The following is a 20,039-nucleotide window of genomic DNA, read 5'->3' as shown; positions in this document are numbered from 1 at the left end:
GAAGCGGCGATTGTTCAAGCGATGTTGGAAGCGGCTTTCTTACTCGAAAAAAATTGCTCTGAACCCTACTAGCTGTGAAAAAGGTGATCGAACCATGAGTCCCATGTGGCTACAAAAACGTCAATCAATTCCATAGAGTTTGTAATCTCCTAAATCTGTAGTGGGGTAGATTGGGTGGTAGTTATACTCCTACCAACTGATTCAGTAATGTACAACATCAACTTAAATAAAAAAGGATGATTATACAAAATGAAAACTTACCAAGGAATTAACCATCCATCTACAGATCATTCAAGTTGAACAAAAACCACAAATATCATGAAAAAATTATGCAACTTCCAAAACAAATTAAGCCCCCTCATTTAAATGCCTCTAACCCATAAACCTTAACTAATTCTATAAATTAAACCAACTAATGTAGACTATATAAAGTAATATACAACCATTATTAATGTATAAATCTAATACAACGGCAGACTCTTAAATATATGCAATATTGCATCAGGCGTATGAAAAAAGCAGCATTAGCAAAAAAAAATTGAACACAATCATAGTAATGACAAATGTAATTGCAATAGCATGGATACCGATAACTATTTCTGAAAAGGGAAAAGAAACCAAAAAAACGCTTTTTTCAAATATTAATTAAAATCAGACGGAGCTACGCATGTATGAAGAAGACATGAGAAAGTAAGAAATCATAAAAATAGACAACTATAATCGTAGTGATATACCTTCAACGTTAAAATAGATAGACGACTCGCAGTACGTACTGCGATTACCACGTATGTTGGAATTCAACTGGTGCACCTACGTGCAACAATTGTCAACCAAACACAGAAATAGTTTCTTAAACGATGCTAATTATACGTGCATTCTTGTTATGCTAATTATATACAAAACAAACCATAAATCATATACAAATAACTAATCTTAAAGAAGATACCAAAATACTTCTTCGCTTATCACCATTCGTAAGCTATTACAGACATCCCGAGAACATGTAAACGGGTTATAAATTTGCAGGAGTTGTGACTACTATTTTTATTTCCCACATTAGCGCTTAAATTGCTACTTATAACAAAAGCATAATAGATACTCACTCATAACAATGTAAATCGATATAATACGCGTGTCATTGTTAACCATTGCACATTTTAACACTATATATTCGACCCAAAGGTTTTAATTTCCAAATAGCCATGTAAATAACTTTCTATCACTTCAACTATAATTCTACTACTAAAATTGGCACGAATAATGAAATCATCTTACATACTCAAGAATAAAGAGAATGTATTCTATTTTGTCATTCTAGAATAACTTTTGTGCACATCTTGTATGTGATTATCAAATATGAAAGGTTACAGGTGGGTTTAATAAAGAGAAGCCATGGAATTAATAATTTTGTGCTTTGCATAAAGTGAGTCATGCATGGCACAATTTCAGTTCAGGCAGCACATGCTCAATATTCGATTTGCCAGAACGATTTGTACGCAAACACCAAGCATTATGTTTATGTGGCAAATCTCTTTGTTATAACCTCGATTGGTAGTTAAAATACTATTAGTAATTATGAAAAATATATAAAGAAGGTTACCCGATTGTACTAAAAACAACTAATTAACAGATTAATATATCATACCAAAAATACAGATTAAACACTTGACAATATTCCTGGCTGTAGATAGTTCGAAAAACCTACTTAAAATAGGAACACATACCAAAGACAGCTTGGTTACTGATCGTTGAAGAACACAATCGATTCAGACCTACGCGCAAAAGTATCCTTTAATCCATGATCTCAAAATAGAATCGCCATTCTTCAAAACCTTTATAAGTTATTCGACGATTTATATGTTCTAGTCCTGCAACAAATAGTCAGTTTAATCGAATTTATATGTTCTTGTCCTGCATCAAATAGTCAGCTTAATTGAATTTACAAAAATTGATTCACACAAATTCGAACCGAAACATGATAACAGTGTCAAATAACAACACAAATAATTGCAAAAAAGAAGTGAATATGTTAATATCCAAAGTGATGAAACTGATTCAATAATTGCATTTATATTCAGTTTCATTGAAATTAAAGAAATTGATTTAAAAAAAAAAAAAAAACTGAAACATGATAACAATCTTAAATAACAACACAAATAATCTCAAAAAAGATGTGAATATGTTGGGTATAATAAGTGACGAAATTCAAGATAACAAAAATTCAAAAAAGATGCAAGATAGGCTGACTGTGAATTGTTGAAAAATTCGAATCACGATGTAATCAATTGACATACTTTTTCGTCTTCATATCATGTTTAATCGAGCCTCTTTGCTTCGCAATGTTTATGCCAGAATCGTTTCTGCATCATCGTGAACCAAAAAGGTAATCAGAGTTATGAGATGAAAAAGAAATCAAGAACCCTAATTACAATCTGTTACAACTTCAATCGACCGTCTCACGTGACCCGTCACTTCACGATTGTTCATTCACTTGCGAAACTACCTCCGATCCAGAATTACATATATGATTTAAGATGGTTAAGATGAAAATGATATATTTATAGATTATCAACTGGATCGGTTTCGCCTTCGTTATGATTTTCGAGTAAAAATTGAGAACCCTAATTGAGTAGTAATTCAGAGGGAGAGCGAATGTGAAAATGAAAGAGAGAAGACGGTTTCACAACCCTAAAACTGATTTAAAAAGTGACAGATGGCGTGCTGTCAGTGTTTTCTGACACAGCATACGCAACCAATTGCTAGCAGACACGTGACATAATTTGAATTTTGGACTGACACGTGGTCCTATACCACACGGTTTGTAATATGTAGAGAAGATTTGTAGTGGTGGTGTGTGTGGGTTGGGGGCGTGGGTTGTTTTTTGAGCTTTTTTGATGAATAGGACGTGTGGGTTAGTTGTGTGGAGTAGTGGTGGTGTGGGTTGGTGGTGTGGGTGGGTTAGTGGAATGCTGACGTGGCGTTTAATTTTTATTTTTTGTTGTTTTTTAATGATTTGTTTTATTTAAATAAGTAGAAAAAAAATGTAACATAATTTGAATAATTAAAATGACATCTTAACAAATAAAAAAAATATATAATTAAATAGTTAAAAAAAGGTACATAAATTAAATTCATAAACTAAAGACGAACAAACATAAACTAATCGGTGTTCGGGATGTTGTCAATGTTCAAGTCATCCTTCAATTTGCCACGAATCATCTTTTTAAAATTTTGAAGACGAATCACGTCCTCCGGGTCCTCAAAATCTCTAGAAGATATCCCCAACACATCAAATTGTGTAAGTGCGGTTTGCATAGTACAAAATTCATTAAATTTATCAATCGCACTTTTCTTGTCCACGACCATTTGCCCCAAATATTCGTCCACCCTTGACGAACTCGAACTCCGACCATGAGATGACGCTCCTGCGTCCGAAGAAGCCGATTTCTTTTGGGCTTTCTTTGCTTTATCACGTACCATTGGACGTGTCATTGGTACATCCCCAAATAACTCCGCCTCAAAGTCTTGGGAAAGTCGTACCGAATCTCCTTGACTTTCCCCTACCTCGTCAACATCGACAACAGGTTTTTGAACTCTTGCAACCGGATCATTAGGAACATTCCACTTTGGATGTGTTTTCAAGAAAAAAAAATGTTTCCTTATGAGGAAATTGTTTATCATATTGACTAGAATATGATTGCTCCGCAGAGTGGTAAACGTCATCGTCATTAGCTCCACTTTGCCAATGATCCTTTATATCGTTAAAGATAGGCAAAAACTCCATACACGCCTTGTTGACATCTCTCCATTTTGAAGATAGCGAATCTTCATGACGTACCCAACCTTCTACATTTTCATTAAACTTTTCCATAACCGTGCCCCAAAAACTTTTTTGCTTTTGTGATCGACCAACAATTGGATTCTCCGAAGTATCACAAAAACATTTCGCCAACCACAAAATCTCTTGTTGTGACCACATTTTTTGTTTCCTCGACGTACCTTCCACCGCTTTCCCTATATAATTTTATAAACATATTATTAATAAAAACAATAATAATAAATATAAATTTATATAAATATATAGTAGCTAATATATATATAAATAAATATACTTAATAATAATAATAATAATAATAATAATAATAATAATAATAATAATAATAATAATAATAATAATAATAATAATAATAATAATAATAATAATAATACTAAACATTAGCTAATAATCATAATAATTTATAATTATATAATAACCTTTATCTTTTTTGCGGTGTTTTCGCGTTTCCCGTGTTTGAGATTGAAGAACTTGAAGTTGTTGTTCTTGTGATTCTTCATCTCGCAATTGCATTCGTTGGATTGGAATTTGTTGGGTCGATGTTTCTTGGAACGCATTTGATAAAGTTGTTGTTGTTGTTGTTGAAAAAGAGCCCATTGTTGTTGTTGTTCAAAATTTAGCGGAACTAACGGTTGATTGAACCGAATATATTTCTAGACATATTGGCAATTTGTTGAGGACTAGGTGTTTGGAGTGGTGGGGATGCTAATCCGGGAGTATTTGTTCGACCGAACACCATAAGATTTGAAAACGAACCGGTTTGGTTAAGTGGTGTTCGGGGATCTTCATTATCATCTTGCAAATTGAATTGAGTGTTTGGATTAGACATTTTTTATATAAAAAAAAAATATGAATTGTAGGATAAGTGTAGAAGAAGTGTGTTTGTGAAGAGTGTAGTGGTGTTTATATATATATAAGTAAATATAAATTATTTATTATTAAAATTCATTAAATTTGCAACGGATATATATTTATCCGTTTGATTTTGCAACGGCTCAAACATTGACTCCCACCAACCACCAACGGCCACGTGTATCACCAAACCTCACCCACTCCGTCGCTAGACCCGTTGGTGCCCCACCCACGCCCCAGTTTTTGGCCTCAGCAACGCCTCGATACGGCGGAGAGGGGCGGCGCTGGGTTCCACATCACTCTCCCACGCCGTTGTTGATTGATCGATACAAGGGGTCTAAGGGTACTAAGGACAAATAAGTTAGCTAAAGCTGATTTATTAGCTAATTTTTTTTAGTGTATGATTAAGGACCGTTGGATCAAGGGGTATTATAATGTAATTTTCTAATCTAATGGTAATTAAGGGTGTTTTGAAAACATTTATTAGCTAATCGAGACTCATTTTTAATGTATATAGTGATAGTGATATTTTGTTTATAGAAAATTATTGTCTATCGGTCATCAAGATGGAAACGTCTTCACGATTTTGTGAGGACACCAATAGCACTCCAATTTTATTTTTTTATTTTTAATTTGGTAAAGAGCTTTTAGGAGTTTTTTTTAAGCTTTTAGTTTTTAGTTTTTAGAAAAAAGTAATATCTAATAAAAAGCTTGTTTGGTAGTAAAAACTTAAAGCTGTTTTATACATGAAAAAGCTCATATTCAAAATGCTAAAAGGAGTACTGTTTAACATTTGAGAATAGCCGTTTGAAATTAAATTACTTAATTATCCATTAGTAAAACATAAATCGTCCAAGTAAAATGATGTACATCACAGATATACTCCGTATCAATATCCAATGCAATATATCTTCGTTTTTTAAATCAATTACTAGAAGAAGCAAAATGCAACGTGGCATATACATGTAAAAAGGAAAAGGAACGAACATGACATACATACGGGAAAAAACTAATTGCTACGTGACATATATGTTAATTTTAATTTAACATAGTGTTTTTTTTCTTATGTCCTTATTTGTCATTTTGCTCCTTTTTAAACTGGTCCAATTACTTTACCAAACATTTAAATATATTTAAAAAGTTTCAGCTACCAACTAACAACTATTAGTTAACAGCTACCAGCTAGTTTTGTCAAACATATAGAGTATGTTTTGCAAAATCATCTTTTAAATTTGGAGCTTTTTCTCACCCCAAAAATATAAAAGCTTATTTACCAAACATAGGTTTTTATCAGTTAGAAGCTTTTTCATAAAAGCTAAAAGCGCCAGCCAAACATGTCCCTAGTCTTTCAATATCTCATTCTATCTGATACTGATTAAAAGTAGATAAAAGAGAATGTATTTTTATTTATTTACAATAATAATTATAATTATAATTATTATTATTATTATTATTATTATTATTATTATTATTATTATTATTATTATTATTATTATTATTATTATTATTATTATTATATATACTATTAGTTTTATGAGACCGTCTGCTGGACGAAAGTTGTAAATATACGATTTCGCAACCGTTAAATATATACATATTTTTATTATGGTGAAATTCGTTACAGATAAAGACACCAAGTTTTATGATCTCGTATGTTGGGCAAGAAGTGTATATTGTGAACCTGACTATTACAATCAACATTTAAAGATTGTAAGGTTCGACTCGATATGATTCAAGGAGCAAATTTGTCATCACTACTTAATATCTATAAGCATAAATTGGTGATTTCCTAAGGTTGTAAAAAATAAAATTAAAGAAAAAAATATGATATTCAATATGTAACTTATGATTTTGTATGTTTAAAATAAGTTTATTCTTTAGAGAATATGGCAAGTTTATTTTGGAGAAAAATATGGTAAATTTATTTTAAAAAAATATGATAAGTTTATTCTAGAGAAAAATATAATATAGAAAAAATATAGTAAATTTATTCTAAAGAAAAATATGGTGTTACACGTGATAAATTAAAGGATGTAGTTACATATGACATAATTGAATTTGATAGTGACACATGATTATTACACATATTTTATATAATGTGTAGATAGATAGATATATAGATAGATAGATAGATAGATAGGTAGGTAGATAGATAGATAGATGTATGTAAAAATAAACAATAGTTCGTTTGTTGCATTTTTTTTTTTAAGTAAATTGTTGGATCAAGAGATTACAACTTTAATAACTTTAATCTCCGATGGTTATCTTGATTTTAATTTATTACTCCGTAGTATTATTATTATACATATATTGAAATAGAAAACACAAAAGGACAAAAAAATGACACTATTCATTTGAAACTTTTTTACAATTTTGTCACCTTACACCTCCGATTTTTACATTATATTAAATTTCACCCCTTTTGACTTTTTTTGCAATTTTGTCACCTTACACCTCCGGTTTTTACATTATGTTAAATTTTACCCCTTTTGACTACCTTTTTAACTTTGACCAACCCTATAATTTTAAGGGATATATGTTATTATACATATATTCAAATAAAAAACACAAAAGGACAAAAAATGGCACTATTCATTTGAAACTTTTGTGACGACCCGAAAATTTTCGACCAAATTTAAACTTAATCTTAATCTATAATCGACACGATAAGCAAAGTCTATTAAACCGAGTCTCAAGATTTTTGAACTGTTTACATGGATTCAGTTAACCTTTGACTATTCCCGACGATTCACGAACAATGGTGCGATATATATATATATATATATATATATATATATATATGTGTGTGTGTGTGTGTGTGTGTGTGTGTGTGTGTGTGTGTGTGTGTATAAATGTAATTATATATAATAAGTTAAAATTATAAAATACAATTTAATTATTAGAATTAAAAATATAAAATAATTGTTATAGTAATATTATTATTATTTTCATCAGAATTAGTTATTAATATAACATATGAATATGAAACTTGTTATATTATTATTACTAATAATATTATTATTAACAATATAAATATTATTATAATTAGTATAGTACTATGATTATTATCATTATTTATTATCAATTTTATTATCATTATTATTATTATTATTATTATTAATTAGTATTATTATTATTACAAATATATTTATTAATGATTAATAGTAATTAAATATAATTTGTAAAAAGAAACAAAATATGGTACAAATTTGTTACACATCTCTTTCTTTTATGTCCTTCTTTGTCTGCTCAAGTAGGAATCAAATTCATTTTGTCAATGCAAAACAAAATCGGTTAGAGTTCACTTTCAAATTTTATTTATTTATTTCATTTTTTTATGTTTGATTGAGGAATTAGTACTTTTATTTTCATATATAATTGATCAATTCAAGTTACAATGCAGTCATCCCAATTCCTTCTCACTAACATCATTCATTACCAATAATAAACAGATCAAATTATTGAATTAGAACATGTACATATCCATTACATACACAAACACAAAACCCATTATTATCTAATCTCAACCACCATCGATCTCCTCTTACTTGCTACTACTAATGTTTTCTATTTCCATTTTATGCAACCCACTGTCATTCATATTCATTTTTTTTCTTCATCTTGATGAACAATTATTACCACTCCAAACCAACCTGCAAATCATAATTCTTACCATTAACGCTCGATCCCTTCTCTATCTTTGGTTCAGTTCTACCCAAAGACCCAACACACAACCCATATAAGTTCGAACCTGCAACCACATCGACTTTTATTGTTGCTGCACATTCTTGATACCTGTTTGAACATACCCAAACCGACACCCTTCATAATTAATTATTTATTCTATTTTTTTAAGGGTCATCGTCTACTGAAACACTTTCGTTTTCTATTCCTGTTCAGCGAATGAAAATGATCACGAAGATGATAGTGATCGAGAAGAAGAGGATAGTATACAGAGGATGAATGTTGCTGTGTTATTTCTGTTTTAATTCAAGACCCAAACCATCTACCTTATCTGTTTCTTGATCAAACAAATCATCACCTGCAAATTACTCTTATACGTGAACTTCTGAAAGTAATTCAAACATAAAACCAATAACTTGAAAACTATGCTATCGCAATCTGTTTTCTGTTCAAATGTCACAGACACAACAACAACCTCACTAAAACTGCTATTGCTTACTCATTCAATGCCATCAAACCACCTTCCCCACAAAGCACCATCGAAATCTTTTTTCGAATCAAATCTAAACAGTTTTCAATTTAACAAAGGAAAACCAAATACACCAATCTTTTATAAACAAACCCCAACAGATAGATTACATCACAATAATTATGAATGAAATTAATTAATAACTTACAATAATCAATAATGGTTAATAAAAATATATTTATATAAATAATTAAATAAATAAATGAAAAAGAACAATTGATACCCGGTGATAACAATAATCGATGAGGATCGAACAATGGCGATAGAAGTTGATGCAGTACCTGTAATTCTCCCTAGTTGAAAAGACACCAACCACTGCTTCGATTTCTCTGTGATTTTCGATAGCGGAGGATTAAGATTTGTTGAGAACGATTGAACGATGATGATGATGAATCATCGATGATTGGAGTTGATCGAATGATCTATTGATGAGGAAGATGGCGGTCGATTGAATTAACGATGAAGGAATTATTTCTCTGCGTATGACTTCTGCCAAGACTAGATCAGATTTGGATAATGCCGACAAAACGCATAGCTTTTTATTTAGGTATAATTATAATCACTTTTATTATTATTTATTATTTAATATTATTTATTATTATTATTATTATTATTATTATTATTATTATTATTATTATTATTATTATTATTATTATTATTATTGTTATATTATTCTAATTATAATTATTATATTTGTTATTATTATTATTATTATTATTATTTGTTATTAATAGTATTGTCATTATTGTTATTATGATTATTATTATTAGTATCATACCTACAAGTATTATAACCATTATTATCATTATTATTATTATAAGTATTATTAGCATTATTATTATTATTATTAAAATTATGGTTATTTTATTATTTTTATTAATAATATCATTATTAGTACTATTTTTAACATTATAATTATTATCATTTTAAATTTTATTATTATTAATATGATTATAATTACAATTATTGTTAAGTATATTTCCTATTATTATTATTATAAAATAATACAAATCTTTATTAATATTATCTTATCAAATAACTATTAGGTTATATAAAACTATACCTAATATATATAACATAACTAAATTAACAATTTCATAATAAGTACTAATTATTATTTTAAGGTATATAACATAAATATATTTTATTAAGTTAATTAATGAAACATACAAATTATTAATATAACAATTATATCACTAATAAAAGTATATATAATTTTGTTCGATTTCAATGTGTTAATATATGTAATTGATATAGGTTCGTGAATCCGAGGCCAACCCTGCATTGTTTAGTTGTTCAATGTCGTCATATGTATTTTTTTACTACAAAATACAATATGTGAGTTCATTTGATTCCATTTTACTCTTTACATTTTTGGGACTGAGAATACATGCGCTATTTTTATAACTGTTTCCTAAATGCTTTTGAGATATATTTTTGAACTGAGAATACATGAACTGCTTTTATAAATGATTGACGAAATAGACACAAATATTCAAAACTACATTCTATGATAGAATTATTTGGATTCAGAGGTTCGATTTAGTAGTTAACGGAGAGATGATTTTGCATTGCGTACACATTAGCTCCCGTTTTAACTACCATCGGCGGGATGATTTTGCATTGCACACACGCACTAGCCCCCGATGTATTGTATTGTATTATAGTCGACTTTGTAGTTGGTAACGGAGGGATGATTTTGCATTGCGTACGCATTAGCCCCGTTTCAGCTACCATCGGAGGGATGATTTTGCATTGCGTACGCATTAGCCCCCGTTGTAAGAATTATATTGTATTAACTACCACGGTGAGATGATTTTGTCATTGCACTACGCATTAGCTACCGATGGTGAGTTGTTTGAAAGGTTCCGGTGTTCTTCATATGAATGATTTTTCAGCAGTGAGCAGACCTGCACAGATTGTTTTCGAAATATGAGTATCTTGTGGTATATTATACTATCTGAAATGATTATTTATGATAAACTAATGAACTCACCAACCTTTTGGTTGACACTTTAAAGCATGTTTATTCTCAGGTATTAAAGAAATCTTCCGCTGTGCATTTGCTCATTTTAGAGATATTACTTGGAGTCATTCATGACATATTTCAAAAGACGTTGCATTCGAGTCGTTGAGTTCATCAAGAATATTATTAAGTCGTTTATAGTTGGATATATTATGAAATAGTATGCATGCCTGTCAACTTTCGATGAAATGAAAGTTTGTCTTTTAAAAATGAATGCAATGTTTGTAAAATGTATCATATAGAGGTCAAATACCTCGCGATGTAACTAAATGTAATGTATTCGTCCAGATGGATTAGGACGGGTCATTAGAATTTTTTTTGCAATTTTGTCACCTTACACCCCCAGTTTTTACATTATGTTAAATTTCACCCCTTTTGATTTTTTTTACAATTTTGTCACCTTACACCCCCGATTTTTACATTATGTTAAATTTCACCCATTTTGACTACCTTTTTAACTTTGACCAACCCTCTAATATTAAGGGATATATGTTAAACAAACTATAAATTTATTAGAATGAATATGTAGATTAGTTGGTAAGGATGTTTGTTGAAATTTGAAGGAACGGAGGTTCGAAACTTGAAGTTGACCTTATTTTTTTGTTTTTTTTTGTTTTTTCAAGCTAGCGATGTTGAGCCCAGCAAAACGGGCCGACCCGAATACTTGTTAAATTAAATTAATAATTTAATCTCCGATGGTTATTTTGATTTATTTTGCTTAGAATTGGTGATAGTAGTCAATACACGCACGCGTACCCGCGTTTATCTCAAAGCAGAGTATATATAACCAGCCCTACTTATAATTGCCCCAATTTCATTCTTCCCAAAATTACAAATTCCTAATAATTTCAATCAACCCAATCCCTCATCTAATCTAAATATCTAATTATACGATTTTGCGAATCAAACAACTTATTAGAACCTTGAATTGATATTAAATTTGATTTGATGATAGTTGCGAATAACTCGAATATGGTTGCAGAAGCAGTAGAGATTTTGTGCGAACAAACAATTTGTTCTGTACAATATAATCTATCTCTTCCTAAATCTGACCCAGCTGCTGATTCCGCTTCCGTGTCTATCGATCTTCTTTCTCTATCTGACTCGGTAATTATTATTCTTTTTAGTTTCGCTTGTACGTTTTTTGTTTGCGGTGGATGTGAAATTAGGGTTTTATGATTCGCATCAAATTAGGTTTTTTTAATTCGTATCAAATTAGGGTTGGCTAGTGGCATATTGTATATTATTATTTCGTCTATACTATATATGCATCTGGGATTTGTTGGATTTTAAGTTTAAAATATATAATTTCGAGATTTAGGGTTTGGAACTGGAATTGAATCGATTCTTTCTCTTTTTATATATGTCTGTAACTTTGTTACTTGATCGGTTTTAAAAATATAAGATAATATTAAATGGTTTATTGCTTATGCCTTCCCTTTGTGGACTAGTTAACAATAACTATTTGTCTATTGTTTTGGAAAGAAGAGTTCGTTAAAGATAAAATTAAGTAAATTTGGGCATTGTATTGATGGTTAACGTTTAGTTGTGATTTAGGCCAACTAAGTTTGTTTAATAGGACTAATTTTGTTGACTAGTATGCCCTTTAGTTTTTAGGTTGTTATAGGTTAGGGTGTTGCTACTTTTATTGTGTAGATTCATGTCAAAACTTGAGACTTGGACAGTCAACATCGATTAGCAGAAATAAATTAGGTAATAGTCATAGAGATCTGTATTTGGATTAATGGTCTGTTCAGCTTTCGGTTAGATTCCAATTCCATTAAGAGAACCAACTTATACCATACTGAATTGAATAGATACTTTATTGAAGGTTGTCATGAATGATGTAAGTTTTGATCCTTTTTGTCAACTTTAAGCATGTTGTAGGGAAGTGGCTTTGTTTTTATTGATATATCAAAAATAATACTACATGATGTGTATGTGATGTGTATATGATCTGTTGATACGGATGTATGATTCATTAAAATCGAGATGTAGACGTGCTTGTGGATTTATAACTTACGAACGTATTCTAAAAGTAGAACTACATATCTTGGCGATGATTTGGACTTTAGAAATACAATTATAGCACTAGTCTGATACATATATATATATCCTCATCATCAAACTCAACAATTTCTATCGATAATTAATTGAAATAGTATAATTTTGCTAATCATACCCTTCATTTGTTTATGTATAGGCTGTGAGCTGTGCACGGGTGGATTCTTCTTCAACAAAGTTTAGTCCGAGCATTCGGTCGGGTAGTCACACAGACATCGGGCCTCGCAAATCAAACGAGGATGAACACATTCGCATTGATGATCTGTCCAACCAGCTGGGCCCACTTTATCGGTGGCCTCTCCCAAGTTCTTTTTATGCTGTTTTTGACGGTCATGGTGGTTCTGAAGCCGCATCTTATCTGAAGGAACACGCCATGGAATTATTTTTCTTGGATTCTGTTTTACCGGCAACTTCAGACATCGATGACTTATTCTTGCAAGAGTTGGAAGATTCTCATTGCAAAGCATTTTTACTGGCGGACAAGGCTTTGTCTGATGAGTGCAGCATCAGTGATTATTGTGGGACAACAGCTTTGACTGCCCTGATCCTCGGGAAACATTTATTAATAGCAAATGCGGGTGACTGTCGAGCAGTTCTTTGCAGGAACGGTGTGGCAGTACAGATGTCGCAAGATCATAGGCCTGGTTACTTGGAAGAAAAGATAAGGGTGGAGGCATTAGGTGGTTTTATTGAAGATGGTTATCTGAATGGTGAACTTGCTGTTACGCGTGCGCTTGGTGATTGGTACATGAAATCACCTATTGGGGTTGAATCATTGTCACCTTTGACTGCACGACCTGATGTTAGTCAAACGGTTTTGACAGAAGATGATGAGTTTTTGATTATCGGGTGTGACGGGATCTGGGATGTAATGTCAAACCAAGAAGCGGTTGGGGTTGTTAGGCGTGAGTTAAGACGATATGATGACCCGAATAGGTGTGCAAGAGAGCTTGTTAAGCAAGCCTTACGTCGTGACACAAGTGATAATCTTACTGCTATCGTTGTATGTTTCTCGTCAGCGGGGCGTGAAGTGACTCGTCAGAGGCCGAGGTTTAGATATAGTGGTTTGACTGAAGAAGCCCGAGATAGACTGCGAAATTTGCTGGAAGGCAATTAAGTATGTGTGAAAAATAGGATTTATTTAAACCTCTGTTTTATGGCTGCTTCAGGTGAGTGTTAGAAAAAGCAGCCTTCAATTTTGCACCTAGAAATTGGCTTGTGTTATTGGAGTTTTAATTACTGGTTTATTTAGTACTTGTGTTTGTTAATCTATATTTAGTGAATTATTGATTCGGTACTTGTGTTTGCTAGTCTCTTATTAAATGAAGTCCTCGTTTGATCGCATTTCATGTGTGCAATTTAACCAATTAACTTTGTTAGCATCTCAGAAGTTTGCTTTAATTTCATGTAAGAAGATACAGTCAACAATAAGTTTTGATATATTTTGGCTCCCTCTTAGCCTATAATAATGGAAAACAACCTTATTTCTTTTTTTATCTTTTTTTTTTTTTGGCCGAAAATAATGATAATTATTATAAAAACAGAAAATCTTTTTGAAAAGAAAACAAATTCAACATGAAATACAAAAGAGGATCTCGATGTGACATACCTTTTTAGAATATAACACACGAACTATCTATACCGAGCCGCATATAACATAAGCTCAAACAAAACCAAAACTAAATACTAATAAATACAACAAGCTACAAATTCAAACGTCTGCTACAAAACATTATGAAACCGACATAGGACCCAAATGTCCTTTATGAACACGTCAAATTCTTTCATTTCAGGAACCAATTTTTTCGTTCCTTTTGGTGATTATTACTCATAACCGACGCACGCGAAAAAACTTATACACATCAATACGGAAGTATTATTTTACTTTGGACTTCCATGAATGACCAAGTTCAAAAAGCAAATTTTTACCGACACTAACCAGTTAATTTCTATAATGGTTTGTATTAATTAATTTTTTATACATAAAAAATTAGACAATTTAGGTGGTGACTGGTGAGTCGGCTAGATAATTGGTTAATCTTGGTTTGTTTGCCTTGTGTCACAAGGTTTGGCAGAAAATGCGACACGCAGTAATGGTAGTGGCCAACAACTTATATGTAGCACATCAATATACGTAACTATGACTTTTTATTGATGTTGATATTCTACTAATCATAAAATGACGCGTATATAATTTGTTATTCTGTCATCGTCTCGAATCTTCTATTCTTCGAGTCAAAAAAGTTCAAAATTAAGTTTACAATAAGAACAATACACGATTCCAAAAGGTCAAAAGTTTTGAACCTTTAAATTATAATAAATGTCGTGGGAAAGTCAATTATGGATGACAATTGTTTTCACCTAACCCTTATAATTTAAACATGTACAGTATATTATTGTATTATAAATACCGATTGAAATGAAAAGATATGCACACCCATTTTTCTTCAATAAGAATATACTATCTTCTTTCTTCATTCATATTAATAGTTAGAAATAGGCCACTAAAGGTAGTCATAAACTCCTAAAATTATAACACGTTATCAGCACGAAGTGCTCCGTATAATCAAGATTTATCTAAGTAAATACAAGTCACTAATCAAGGTAAGAAATTCTTTAACGATATCTTCTATTATTTATTAGTAAGGTAAATATTATTATCATCATAAGTAAAATTATATTTCTGTAATCTAACTTTTATTAACTTCACTAACATTTATATTTATGTTATTTAAGTTATATATGGTCGGTTATACCGCATGAATTATATTTATGTAATCTAACTTTTATTAACTCCACTAACATTTATATTTATGTTATATATGGTCGGTTATACCGCCTGAATTATATTTCTGTAATCTAACTCTTATTAACTTCACTAACATTTATATTTATGTTATCTAACATTTATGATTACTTATGCAATTAATCATTATTTATTTCATGCATACTAATGTTTATTCTTAAAATTTACTCCCTCCGTCTCATTCCAATAGTCCACAGACAAAAAACACGCAGTTTTAGGAAATCCCACTAACTTCATTTCTCCACCAATGAAATATCTTCTCTCTCCAGATCCACCAATGAAATATCTTCTTTCCTTTCTATTTATGGAAGTGGACTATCGGAATGGGACAGCCCAAAATGGAATACTGCCCTATTGGAATGAGACGGAGGTAGTATTATTTATGCATAATATGTTTATTCTCTTAATCTTCGTATTCATACTAAACGTATTTGTACTAAATGTATTTATAGTAATAATATTTGTACTAATAAAATTCTTTGATTAAAATTATTATTAATACAACGAGTACATAACAGTCGTTAACGTCAACTAACGACGTTACAACAGTCATATATACATAACGGTTGTTAACGTCAACTGACGACGTTACAACGACTATATTTTTCAAATATAAAATAAACATCGCCGTTTTCACATTTTCACAAATCAATCTTCATTTTCTCAGATTACCACTCTCAAAAAGTTTTTTGTAAAGATGATTCACACAAGGATGATTTTTCCTATTGTATTGGTCATACTAACTATCATCATTGTTGCTAATATACCACTGGGTGAACCTATATTCTATCCTGCTCTTGTGGTTTTATTATTTGTAATCATGTCATTATTCTGTTGTTTGCTACTTATGAATTTAAAATGATTCTAATTTCATTTTATTATTTGTCTATGAATAGAAGTTGATTATGATTATGATTTATGTTCATCTTTTTGATAATAGAAAATATCAAATTTGAAAAAGCTTAAATTTGCTCCTTTAGAATCAAGTGGGAACAACTACTTAACATGGGTTATGAATGTAGAAAAATATCTCGAATCAATCGGTATTTTAGAAACCCTGAATGAAAATAACAATTGTTCCGAACAAGAGAAAGCAATAGCAAGTATTTTTCTTAGCAAACATATTGACGAGTCCTTAGAATCTACATATTACATGATCGAAGATCCAAATGTATTATGGAAAATACTCTAAGATAGATACGATATTAATTATCAAGAAATAACGGTGATCCATGAAAGAATAAAATTGAAGATGTTAGTAGACGCTCTTATAAGAATCCCGGAGATTCTTATTAATGATCTGGTAACGTGGATCATCAGTCTAGTATTTCTTGAATACATGAACATCTTGTTTATCTCTACAAATAAGTCCCAAAAGAAAAGAAAACGAGAGTGAATCTGTTGAAAAATCTTGATTAAATAAACCCTGAGCTACCTTGAGATTTGAATGGTTTGAATTTTTTATGATGCCTAGCTTGTTATGTATCACTCATAAATAAATGGTTTTAGACCATAATGCATATGTTTATTAAGTGTTATCTTTTATGTACTTCAGATTGTAACTTGTTTGCAGGTAATATAATTTGATTATCTTGCTGAAATATAACTCATTATTTGCTTATCTTATTTGAAGTTTTAATATGAATATTGCTTAAATACAACATCAATTAAATGGTAAAGACCTATGTATTGCAGATAGTGGTAACATACACACTATGATCAAATATAAGTAATATTTCATTGATTTAAATCAAATGAAGGAATTATAAATTCTATATCAGGTCTTGTAAACTTGATATAAGGAACGGAAAAGGCAAAAATTCATATTACCAAATGGTACAAATTTTCTGATAAACAATGTTTTGTTTTCTCCCAAATCAAAGAGAAATTTGTTAAGTTTCTTTGATACTGATATATATCATAATGGATATGATTATCAGTCAATGATAACCGGAAATGAGAAATACCTATGTAGCACCGAAAAGCGCATATGATGAAAAGCGCAACGCATATGATTAAAAGCGCATATGATAAAAGGCGCATATGATGAAAAGCACAGCACATATGATGAAAAGCGCATATGATAAAAGGCGCATATGATGAAAAGCGCATATGATAAAAGGCGCATATGATGAAAAGCGCAGTGCATATGATTAAAAGCGCAGCGCATATGATTAAAAGCGCATATGATGAAAAGTGCATATGATGAAAAGCGCAACACATATGATTAAAAGTGCATATGGTGAAAAGGATATATGATGAAAAGTGCATATGGTGATTAATGAAAAAGCACATATGGTGATTAATGAAAAGCACATATGGTGATTAATGAAAAGAATATTGAGAAAGAATCACCAATGTTTCTTGAAAGAATTCAAGGTTATATATGTGAACCAATTCATCCATCATGTGGACCATTTTGATATTTCATGGTTCTAATAGATGCATCTAGCGGATGGTCTCATGTTTATGTGTTATCAAGCCGTAATATGGCATTTGCAAAGTTTCTTGCACAAATTATTAAATTGAGAACACATTATTCTGATTACACCATTAAAAGGATGAGACTTGATAATGCTGGTGAGTTAACATCTCAAGCAGTTAATGATTATTATATGTCTACAGGGATTGTTGTTGAACATCCAGTTGCTCATGTGCATACACAAAATTGGTTTAGCTGAATCGATAGATAAACACTTGCAGCTAATAACTAGACAATTGGTAATGAGTACAAAACTCTCAATATTTATATGGGGACATGTAAATTTACATGATGCGACATTAATTCGCATTAAACCAAGTGCAAGTCATAAATATTCTCCATTACCAACTTAATTTTGGTCGAGAGCCAAATATTTTCCATCTTAGAACATTTGGTTGTGTAGTGTATTTTTAATTGCACCACCACAACAAATAGTTCCTCAAAGAAGGATTGAAATATATGTTGGATATGAAACATCTTCAATTATAAGATATATTGAATCCATGAATGTTTTTACAGCACGTTTTTACTGATTGTCATAATAATGAAAAATTGTTCCCTAGATTAGGGGGAGAAATGAGGAAAAAAATGATGTTTCATGATGTGAACATCAATTAAGGTATCTTGATACTCGAACAAAAGAATGCGAAACAAAAATTCAAAAAAAAAAAAATGCATATGCAAGAACTTGTGAATAAATTGATCGATGCATTTACAGGTGCAAAAAGAGTGACTAAATCATGTATATCAGCAGTAAATGCTCTAGCAAGAATTGAAATTCCAAAAGCTGGGAATAATATCACTCATGAGTCTTTTGTCACGTAGAAGACAAATTAGTTCCAAAGATAAAAATCCTCGAAAAGGAAAATCAGCTGATAATGAGGTAAAAAAAAAGGTGTTCAAGAAGAACCACAAAATCAATATTCCTTCTGCAGAAGATATTGACGATGTAATTACATAAATTGCAATAAATTATGCAATATTATGGAACCGAAACAAAATGACAAATATTGATTTTTCTTATAATCTTACAATGACATCATGAATAAAGATGATGATCTGAAATCAAAATCTGTCATTGAATATCAAAATAGACATGATTGAGCTCAATGGAAAAGAGCAATACGAGCTTAATTAGAATCGCTCAATAAATGAAAAGTTTTTGGATCAATCGTTATCACTTTTAAAGATGTGAAACGTATGGGATACAAATGAATTTTTATCCGAAAAAGAAATGTGCAAATGAAGTTACAAGGCAAAACTAGACTTGTAACTCAAGATTTCCCACAAAGACCAGAAATGAATTATGAGAAAAACTTATCGTCCTGTAATGGATACAATTACTTATTAGATACTTAATCAACCTGGTAGTTACTTAAATGCATCTCATAGATGTTGTTACTACTTATCTGTATGGATCACTTGATAGTGATATACATGAATATACCTGAAGGGTTTTAGGTATCATAAGCATCTAATGCAAAACCCAAGGGAATGTAATCCATTAAATTACAAAGATTTTTATATGGGTTTATACAATCGGGACGTATGTGGTATAACCGATTAAATGACTACTTGGTAAGAAAATGGTATACATATAAACTTATTTGCACGTGTGTTTTATAAAAACAATGTTCGGATATGTGATCGTAGTTGTTTATATCAATTATCTTAAATAAAGAAATCTATGAAGACATTCAACTTCTAAAGAAAGATTTTGAAATGAAAAAATCAAGTATTACATTGATTTACATATTGAGC

General features: G+C 30.7%; 1 protein-coding gene across 1 annotated transcript; it reads left to right on the top strand.

Annotated features, from left to right (window-relative positions):
* Positions 1 to 11,756: 11,756 nt before the first annotated feature.
* LOC139862064 (probable protein phosphatase 2C 47) lies at positions 11,757 to 14,322 on the top strand. Its single transcript, XM_071850617.1, has 2 exons — positions 11,757 to 12,033; positions 13,130 to 14,322. Exons 1-2 carry the CDS (start codon positions 11,875 to 11,877, stop codon positions 14,105 to 14,107), a joined length of 1,137 nt encoding a protein of 378 aa, XP_071706718.1. The 5' UTR covers positions 11,757 to 11,874; the 3' UTR covers positions 14,108 to 14,322.
* The last annotated feature ends 5,717 nt before the right edge of the window (positions 14,323 to 20,039 follow it).

The sequence above is a fragment of the Rutidosis leptorrhynchoides genome, chromosome 1 (assembly GCF_046630445.1).
Source record: "Rutidosis leptorrhynchoides isolate AG116_Rl617_1_P2 chromosome 1, CSIRO_AGI_Rlap_v1, whole genome shotgun sequence".
In the NCBI taxonomy this organism is placed as follows: Eukaryota; Viridiplantae; Streptophyta; class Magnoliopsida; order Asterales; family Asteraceae; genus Rutidosis; species Rutidosis leptorrhynchoides.
The sequence above is the reverse complement of the archived record's forward strand: the minus strand, read 5'-3'. Positions and strand labels throughout refer to the sequence as shown.